Source organism: Prunus avium, chromosome 7 (genome assembly GCF_965620075.1).
Source record: "Prunus avium chromosome 7, drPruAviu1.hap1.1, whole genome shotgun sequence".
Lineage (NCBI taxonomy): Eukaryota > Viridiplantae > Streptophyta > Magnoliopsida > Rosales > Rosaceae > Prunus > Prunus avium.
The window spans coordinates 19,463,840-19,474,080 of NC_142290.1; the positions used below are offsets into that span (position 1 = coordinate 19,463,840).

At 35.6% G+C, this 10,241-nt stretch overlaps 1 protein-coding gene and 1 pseudogene across 19 annotated transcripts in view; both read left to right on the forward strand.

The window, feature by feature from the left end:
• The first annotated feature begins 2,672 nt into the window (after positions 1–2,672).
• Positions 2,673–10,241, forward strand: part of LOC110752189 (ABC transporter A family member 1-like) — a 36,628-nt gene continuing 29,059 nt past the window's right edge. For 6 of the 19 annotated variants that reach the window (XR_015825737.1, XR_015825743.1, XR_015825739.1 and 3 more), the window contains exons 1-10: positions 3,509–3,982; positions 4,453–4,532; positions 4,819–4,987; positions 5,814–5,896; positions 6,632–6,848; positions 7,856–8,073; positions 8,227–8,287; positions 8,468–8,554; positions 9,622–9,704; positions 10,113–10,181. Coding sequence is in view for 3 of the 19 variants with exons in the window: in XM_088244380.1 (XP_088100506.1) it covers positions 6,819–6,848; positions 7,856–8,073; positions 8,227–8,287; positions 8,468–8,554; positions 10,113–10,166 (450 nt within the window). In the remaining 16 variants the exon portion in view is untranslated. Of the gene's footprint in view, positions 2,718–3,505; positions 3,983–4,452; positions 4,533–4,818; positions 4,988–5,813; positions 5,897–6,631; positions 6,849–7,855; positions 8,074–8,226; positions 8,288–8,467; positions 8,555–8,755; positions 9,087–9,621; positions 9,705–10,112; positions 10,182–10,241 lie in introns of those variants that run through there. The other 13 variants (XR_015825747.1, XR_015825748.1, XR_015825749.1 and 10 more) reach the window with 6 other exon arrangements.
• On the forward strand, positions 5,474–5,604 carry LOC148293077 (U2 spliceosomal RNA; annotated as a pseudogene).

The window sequence follows — 10,241 nt, forward strand, 5'->3', positions numbered from 1 at the left end:
ATCTGCAGTTGCTAGTTGTGGACCAAACTTGGGTTGTTTCTTTGTTTCTGGCCTTTTTTACTGTGATGCTTGTTTAGTCACTCCTCTATAGCAAAAACGTTTTATGTTCATTGCAATAGAAAATTAAGCATAATTGCTTAAATGGTTTCTGAATACATAATTTTTTTTTTTGGTAAATATAATTTAATTATTTCAAATTAAATATATAGAATGACTATTAGTATGTCATTGGGTTGGATCACAAGGTCATGCCTAGGTGGGGGTCACCGGGTCAAGATCGATGGTCATCAAGTTGAGTCCAATGGTCACTAGGTTAGATCAGAAGGTCACTAGGTCAGACCAAGAAGTTACTTGTTTGAGCTTGTGGTTAAGGAGGCTGGTTTGATTGTTAGAACTTAGAAGGGCAGGATCAAGGGTCAACGAGGAAACAAAAACAAATATAGTTACCAATCTTACTTATTTCAGTCTTAAAAAACTGAAATAATAATAATAATAATAATAATAATAATAATGAGTCATGGCTTGTTTCCTTGGAAATTCTGGGAGGGCTGCTCTCTGGCGCGGAGAGGGTTTAATCTGGTCCACCTTGAGGTCCTTTCATGGAGGGCTGCTCTTTGGTGGGAGTAGCTGTTGTGCAGCTCTCACATGAGTTTTTCTGTACCTTCATATATGATTTGAGTTTCCTTGTTGATGTGCTTTCATAAACAGAGCTATTTTTCCTATCATGTATATAATATGATTTTCCTTAGATTCCTGAAAGAGGAAGAGCTTTGAAATTTGTAGGCAATTCTTTTTTTGTCATTATACAAAATAACTATAAACTCATAAATTGATTCGCATTATGTTTGTCATGCAATCATGTTTTCCTAGTATTATTGTGCTTTATGAAATTTAAGCTGTTAGTTTTTCATGAGATATGATGGCTATAGGTGATAGATTGCAACTGATTCCTCTGTTATGACAGTTGATTTTCTCCAGTTATTGTTGCAGTCAAGGTTCGTTCTTCATTACCGGCTGAAGGTGATCCAAGTTTTTAAGTTAGACATCTCCAAACTGAAGCAGTGGATTTTTACTTTGGTTGGTCCTCTCCTTGTGTTATTTTGTTTATACTGTGACTTTATTGTTTAGATTAAATATCATTTCTATTTTGATCCGACTTTATATGTTTTTAGATGTTCTAATACCAAACGACCTTGGTTTGTTTTTCATTTTCTCTATATACATCTGATTGTTTTATTTTACTTTCTTGGTACTCAGTCTCATTATTTGTTACTTTTTGTACATAATCTATAAATCTGATATGAAATCTTTGTTTCTATGTTATATGATTTCCCCATCCTTTTTTTTTGTTTTGTAGTTATGTTTTCTATGACAATCTGGTTGATGTTATTTCGTTTTAGGGATTTGGGGTTTTATTTTTCTAGAGATGTTTGACTGTTTGGGACTTAGTTCTGCAGAAGCATAGTAGAGTTGTGAATACTTCAAAAAGGCCTGACTTGATGGATGGGTTTCTCTTGATTTCATAAAGTGCTTAATGGAGGATTTGTTAAAGATTGTTAAAGATATGAACATGCTCTGATCTGTGGGTTTTTTTTTCCTTTTCATACCCAACATTTATCATGAAGGACTGGATTCTTTTCTGTTTTATTTAAATCATTTTTTAGTTTAGACCCTGCTGTCATTCCTCTGACTAGGATTTGTTTATTGATTGTCAAAAGAGTCGCCAAAAAGAAAGAGCACCGAAAGTAATGTCGACCAAGATATGTGTAGTGATTCGATCTTTTCATCACCCAAACCTTTTGTGGGGGCTTCCACCTTCTACACGGAGGATTGCATTGCCTGAATCACGAGTCTTATATACTGTGTTGCGATCACCTCATATTGATAAAAAGTCCAGAGAGCAGTTTGAAATGGAAATCAAGAAACAATATCTGGTCATAAAGACACAACCGCATGAATTGCAGAAGAAGTTTTTTTGGCTAAAGCGGCAACGTATATTTGGAGCTCAATATGAACTCCTATTTTCTTGCAAGACTCGCTTGGATAAGGAACAACTGCAGAAATTGCTTTGAAGGAAGATCATTGCATTGACCCTTCCCTGAACCAGAACCAGAACCAGCATGGCGCCGCTGGATGGTTCTGTTTAACACAATAGGAAGGGAGGGGAAAAAGAGCACTTCAAGTGATGCCCTGGTTCGCATTGTGGCTGGAACGTGGATGAGCAGGTATCTTTTGGGATTTCTCTACCCAATTTCCCGGTTGATCAGCTATTCTGTGCTTGAGAAGGTTTGCTACCTGTTATTGTATTTTACTTGAAATAAAGCTCAAGATTTACCTTACTCACCTCATGGTTTCTGTTTATTTCTTTATGTTTTTTTTTTCTTGGTTAATGTTATGGACGAGAGTAATTTGTTTGTCATCCTTTATGTTCCTGACTGCAACTTGTTTTTTATTCATAATGTTTAGCTGTGTCACTGAATAAACTGAACTATTTGTTTAGGAATTGCTCGAATCCAAAAATCAAAGAAGCAGCAGTATTTCATGACCAAGGTCCCCAATTTTTTGATTATAGCATACGTCTCAATCACACATGGGCTTTCTCAGGATTTCCTGATGTTAAATCCATCATGGACGCAAATGGTCCCTAACTTAATGACTTGGAACCGGGCGTAAATACAATACCAACAATGCAATACAGCTTCAGCGGTTTCTTAACTGTATGGTTGTTTCGTACCTTCGCCATTTATTAATTTTTGATATCTTACTTTTATTTGTTACTTTAGTTGATGTATGGAGCTTTGTCATAATTATATTTATATTTTCTAAAAAGCTTTTTGTTGAAACCACAAGTTTAAGCACCTTTCAAAGCTTCAGACCACCAAAACACACTAGAATGGCAACTAGGCCTGTACCAAAATGTACGAACTTGCAGACCTTGATGCCTAAATATTCAAAAATAATTATCTTTATCGAGGATGGAGATCAACCGACAAGGAAAAACACTATCCTTAGCTGGAACGGAGTTGTCCTAGTTTTCTTTAAACCCAAAGAAACAGCACCAAACACAAAGAAGCTATACAAATTCTTCAAGATCAGCAAGCAAAACCAATGTGATTCCCAAAACAAAAACCAAAACGTTTGAAACAAAGCTATCTCTCTACTACGGTCTAAGAACCGGAGGAAACGTCACCGTCTCACCGATCTCGATGGTTTCCATATCTAATCTCCAAGACATCTTCTGTGGTCTAATGAGTTGGGAGCAACATGATTGATGCATGTGTGGGTCTAAATTGACGGTAGGTCTTCAATTGGTGATTTTTAAAAAATTCGAGTCTTTAATTTACTGAAAAATTGTTAAAGGGCTAAATGGACAATATGCAACTCGTTTAGGGGGTAATGCGAAAAATCCAAGTTATAATGAAAGAGTTGTGATTTAAAGAAGTTCAATGGCAATTTCAACATTTTAGAAAAATTTGGTTTAATTTCCAACCAAAAACGAAAATTTTGGTTTAAACGTCACTCCCAGACGTCACACTCCTAGACGTCACACTCCTAGCGCCCCGGTCCCCACCTTTCTATCTCTCTAGCTCTGATTTTCCCTCAACGCTGCAGTAGCCGTCGATTTCTCGCCGGCGTTTCTCTCCCGTCCGGTCACCAATGGCCGCCGTTTTTGTCCCAAAATGTTCCCCTGCTTTTCCTCTACCTATTCCATCAAAACTAAGCCAATCCTACCGCAGTGGAATACGGTTTCTCGTTCGAAAGAAATCCCAAAAATAACCGCCGATTTCGAGCTATTTTCGGTGGCGGTTGCCGTCGCCACCTATCTGGTTTTGATCCCCGCCCTCGAAGGAAGCTAATCTACCAAAGAGCCCCCTCATTGGTCCACTGGTGACGGAGAATCGAAGCTGGAGATTTTTCACAGCCACCGAAGCTTTACAGGCGAGATTTCGGAAAATCCGGCCACCGTCAACCGTCGACCCAGGTATAAAGTTTGATCCTCTCGTCGTACTTGACATTTTGACAGAGGTGGCGACCGGCGATTTTGAGTTTCGCCGGCGCCGGATTTTGAGTTTGATCCTCTCAAGGGTAAAGGTAATTAGGATTGTTATGATAGCATGTGACTTTAACGAAAAGTTGGGATCAAGCTCTGGTGCTACTGCTGTGGCTGTTGTTGTCGACTTGTAGTTGTTGTCGTTGTCTTTGTTCTTGTAGCAACTTGCTTCGTTGTTGTTGTAGTTGTTTGTTTGTGCCTTCATTTTAATTGTAAAAGTAAACAATGAAAACTTATTGTCTTCCTTTTGGATTTTAGTTTTTAAGTGGCAGTTTCTCGTTAGGTGTTATTCATAATTGTTTCAAATTAAAATAATTTTCTTATTTATTGATTTTTTCTTCACTTCTGTGAAGAAAAAGTTGTTGAAACCAATCTGAAACTTCTTTATGATTTTCTTGCAGATATTACTCCCCACAGTAGTAATGTTGTTGTTAATAGCTCTAAGGATGCGTGTTGATACTGAGATTCACCCGTCGCAGCCGTAAGTGGCGACAAAGTTTGGCTAATTTTTGTGTTTCATTTATATTTGTAATATAGTGTGCGTGTGTGCATGGCAGGGCGTGTGTGTGTGGTTTTTACTTGATTTGGTACTACATATTTTAAGGATGTTTCGCTTTGGGCAATATTCTCCCAATACTAAATAAATTTGAAGGAAATAAGGAAACAAATGAAATTAAAACCCTACATGGATTTGGGCAAGGTTTTTGTGTGCGGAATTTCTCATTTTGTGAGAAGTATTGGTGCTAAGTTTAATGAGACTTGACCAGGTATATCCGGAAAGGGATGTTTGTGGAAGTGGGCAAAGGAATATCACCTAACTTTAAACAAGTTTTGGAATTACTGTTGAATAAGGAGGAGTTTCTGGCTTTTGCACCAGACACCGAAGAAACAAGGTCAATGATTAACATAATATCGGTTAAATTTCCCCTCTTGAAGGTACCCATTCTTATCTATTGCCTGATTTTGTTACTTTTGGTATGTAGTTGTGTGTTCATGCACATTCTAGGCACATTCTTTTTCTTTAGCACATCTGAGCTTTGACACCTCTTCTCTATTTTGAAATTTATTTTTAAAAGCATTGAAGTCGTTGTCACATATGAGATTTGTTAACCACCCTACATAGAATGGATGATATTGGTGTGGGACTCCAGTTACCCTCAATTAGATATCAAGAGTGTATTGTCTTCATTCTAGCAAACTATTGAAAAAGAAGATGTTTTGTTAATGTTACCATCCTGCTTTGATTTTCTTAAATGGTGTTCATTTGCATGGGGAGGCTTCATCTTTAGATTATGATTTTGGGGCGAACATAATTCATTAGTGCACTATTGTGGGCGAGACATGGTCAATTAGGCTCTGTTTTTTTCGTTGTTGTCTTTTTCCTAATAAAAAAAAATTTAGGGTTAAGTTCTTGGCTTTCTCGCACTTTCTCGGCCTTTTGGTTAAGAACAAGTGTAGTATATGTTCTTATTAGTAGTTTCAGATGATTGACCCAATGGCCATTACTTATTAGGCATGGAATGTGTTGCTTTTTATTTATTAGAAAAATCTTATTTTCTGCCCCTTCCTTTGAACTGTATGTATTAGTTGCAAAGTTCTGAGCTTTGTGAATCCATATGGTTCTCTTCGTCACATTCAAGCATGGCTTTGTTAGTTGGAATTTGCTTGTATAAATTAGAAAATGAAATAACAGGTTTCACATCATTTCCTTTACAAGGGTTTTCATGGCTCAAGCTAAATAAAGTCCATTTCATACTTGCAGAATGTTTCTAGAGTTTACAAAGATGAACAGGAGCTGGAAACCTATATAGGCTCATATCTCTATGGTACCTGCAATCAAATAATGTAAGTCGTACTTTTGTATCACAGTATGGATCTGAGGGAAATTCCCTTGAAATGAATTTCGATTATAGTTGGGACTGGAGAAGTATGAAAGACTAGTGGAGAAATGCAAATTACCAAAATTGTTTCTTTTGATGGTTTTCTAGTACTGGTCAAATGCTTCCTGCCTAATATTTTGCAGATTAGTGATCTCTTGGACTACATGACTGTTGCTATTCATGTATGCTTGATTCGCGTGAAGCATTGATTCAGTGCATTATAGTTTTCATCTTTTTAGATGTGGCTTTGGCTTCCTGATATTATCTGTATGATCCACACGTCTTCATGAATTGAATGTGAGGTCTAATCATGCATGCATGATTTTTGAAAAAAAAAGGAGCCAACTATCATACCTGCACCAATTAAATGTTTTTCATAATGTGGATAACTGTGCTGGAGATATTACATTGGTTATGGTACGTTGTAATATCTGCACACTCTAATTACTTTACAAATTAAAATGTGTTTTGCTTTTGTTTTTATTTTATATTTTATAATTATTTAATTTATTCTTTTTAAGTAGTTATCTGTGACTTATGCTTATAGTTTAAAACTCTTACTATACTGTATTTCTTATGTGATGGCCATTGTGTGATCACTGGATGGCTATTTTTTGAACAACGCAAGTCTATTTGATTCTATGAGAAGTCACATTATTAAATTTAGCTGTGTCACTGATTAACTGAACTATTTGTTTAGGAATTGCTCGAATCCAAAAATCAAAGAAGCAGCAGTATTTCATGACCAAGGTCCCCAATTTTTTGATTATAGCATACGTCTCAATCACACATGGGCTTTCTCAGGATTTCCTGATGTTAAATCCATCATGGACGCAAATGGTCCCTAACTTAATGACTTGGAACTGGGCGTAAATACAATACCAACAATGCAATACAGCTTCAGCAGTTTCTTAACTGTATGGTTGCTTCGTACCTTCGCCATTTATTAATTTTTGATATCTTACTTTTATTTGTTACTTTAGTTGATGTACGGAGCTTTGTCATAATTATATTTATATTCTCTAAAAAGCTTTTTGTTCTCCCGTTGTGTTCCCAAAATTTGTCTATACAAAAAGTTGGGTTTGGATTATTAGTTCTTTTATTCAGGGTCTAGTTAAAAGTAATTTAATAATTATTTTTTAATATTCGTTTAAGTAGATCATTGGTGATGGTTTTCTGAATCTGAATGTTAAGGTGAAAATCCAACTGATTAGTGGCACAGAAATAGACAGTCATTTTTCCTGGCTTCTTCCTTAACTCATTCATCTATATGCTGGTGGCTAAAAAAATATCCCTTACAGAATATTGATTTTTTAAATTTTGGTATGTAAATCCCACAATAGAAATAATATCACATGCTGTCTCTAGTAACACATAAATTGTTAGTACGTGGTATATTTTTTAGAGTCTTTCTATATGTTGTTCCAAAAGAATCATAATTTTGAGCCAAGTGTAGTTTGTGTCATACTCAAACTTTGGTGCCAAGTATGATATTTTTTTTCCCAAACATAGGGCTTACTCATGTTGGTCGGATAGGGTTTATTTATACCAATACTGGCGTCTGATATTGTTGTTGCTTGTCCATTCTCAGACACTCTCTCAGTGTTTCATTGTGTGACTCATATATTTGTTGTAATGGTGAATTATTCAAATGTTAATATGATATCCACTCACAGACCAATCTTCAATGATTCTGAAACTTGATGTATTGACCTTTAATAAGTTTAATGATTGTTATTAAACAATAATGCAACTTCTAACTTTCATCCTTGTTAAATATTGTCACAATTTTTTTTTTGTTTCACAAAATATTTTCTGATTCTGCCTTGATAAGCCCCTTATCTTCAATAAAATTGTGGGTGAAACTGCATGTATATTTGTGAAAATGTGAGTTCATTCTTCTTATGCCTTTATGCTATTGCAGTTCCAGCAAGTTCTGGATTCCTTTATAATTTTTGCGGCCCAACAATCTGACACCAAAAATATAGAACTTCCTTCATCTTTGCCCTCTGGCGAACCTTCCTCTCTTAAAGTGCCATGGATGAGTTATGGTCCGTCAAACATTCGAATAGTCCCATTTCCAACTCGTGAATACACTGATGATGAGTTCCAGTCCATCATAAAAAGTATCATGGGTGTATTGTATGTATCTCTTGAATTTTTTATTTCTGTTTTTTTCTTTTGCTTTTCGATTTCTGTATTGTTCATGTTGTAATCTTCAGATCACAATCAATATTTCTTAGCATTAATATATTGACATTTTCTGTTTGGTTGTTCTGGAACGTGGATGGGCAGGTATCTTTTGGGATTTCTCTACCCAATTTCTCGGTTGATCAGCTATTCTGTGTTTGAGAAGGTTTGCTACCTGTTATTATATTTTACTTGAAATAAAGCTCAAGATTTACCTTATTCACCTCATGGTTTCTGTTTATTTCTTTATGTTTTTTTTTCTTGGTTAATGTTATGGACTAGAGTAATTTGTTTGTCATCCTTTATGTTCCTGACTGCAACTTGTTTTTTATTCATAATGTTTCAGGAACAGAAGATAAGAGAAGGTCTTTATATGACGGGGCTGGAAGATGGGATACTCCATCTCTCATGGTTTATTGCATATAATTTGCAGGTTGGTTCTTTGTTCTTTTGTATTTTTGTTTAATTTATGAAGAAGTCTCAGCAAGAATTCAATCAATTTAACCCCATTTTTTATAATTTTGTTATATTATAAATTTATTATTTAAATAATTATTGCCACCATTGCATGCTCTTGTTTTTGTTGGAGGATTTTTGAAATATACTTCAGACTTTCAGTTCTTTGGCTTTGTAGGATAACTATTGTTGCTTGGCTCTAGTATGTGCACTGTTGAACAATGATTGAGTCTCAGCATTGATCAACTTGCAAGAAAGGAAGTGTCTCCTCTGATTGATAAAGCAACGTAGTGTTAATGTACCGTAGGTATTGTGTGTTAGGTTAGATCATGAATATAATTAGGTACACTAGACAAGAAGAGGGAGAGGCTATGTATAATTCGTTTTTCTGAAATTTGAGTCCATTTGGTTTGAAGGAGATGGTCTATTGATAGGTTATGTTGCGTTGGTGGTAATCTAGATCAAGTTCTATTTGAATAAGAGTAGAAAATATAACGTTGGACTTTTCAGTGCTTGTCATCCCTAACAATTTTCTGTGGGGGTTTTTTATTTTTATTTTTCGTAGTTTGATTTCTTCTGCATTTTGCAGTTTCTTCTGCGATTATTACGGTTTGTACCATGGATAATCATTTCAAGTACAGTGATAAGACAGTGGTGTTCATTCACTTCTTCTTTTTTCTAAGTGCAATTATGCTGTCATTTTTAATCACTACATTCTTCACACGAGCGAAGACAGCTGTTGCTGTTGGGACCCTTTGATTTTCTTAAATGGTGTCCATTTGCATAGGGAGGCTTCATCTTTAGAGTATGATTTTGGGGCTAATATAATTCATTAGTGCACTATTCTGCCCCTTCCTTTTAACTGTATGTATTAGTTGCAAAGTTCTGAGGTTTTTATTTCCACTTCATCACATTTAAGCATGGCTTTGTTAGTTGCTTGTATAAATTAGAAACTGAAATAACGGGTTTCACAATGTGTCCTTTCATTTCTTTCACAAGGTCTTTCATGGCTCAAGCTAAATAAATTCCATTTCATACTTACAGATTGTTTCTATAGTTTACAAAGATGAATAGGAGCTGGAAACCTATATAGGCTCAGATCTCTATGGTACCTACAATCAAATAACGTAAGTCTTACTTTTGTATCACAGTATGGACAGAGGGAAATTTCCTTGAAATGAATTTCGATTATAGTTGGGACTGGAGAAGGATGAAAGACTAGTGGAGAAATGCAAATTACCAAAATTGTTTCTTTTGATGGTTTTCTTGTGTTGGTCAAACATTTCCTGCTCAATATCTTGCAGATTATGATCTCTTGGACTACATGACTAGCTATTTATGTATGCTTGATTCATGTGAATAAGCATTGATTCTATGCATTATAGTTTTCATCTTTTAAATGTGGGTTTGGCTTCCTGAAATTATCTGTATGATCCCAACATCTTCATGAATTGAATGTGGAAAACTGATCATTGAACCAATTAAAGGAATTGATAACTTGTCTTAATGTTGCTTATATGGCTGATTATCTACAGTTGACGGAGAATTTCGAGGTTTTTGGACTGAGAATTTCGGGCTTTTTGCCATGATTCCTCTTGGAAAAGGTGCGCCTCTCCTCCCTGTACATTTCCCTTAAGTTAGTTGATGTCGTTAGTGGCTGTCGT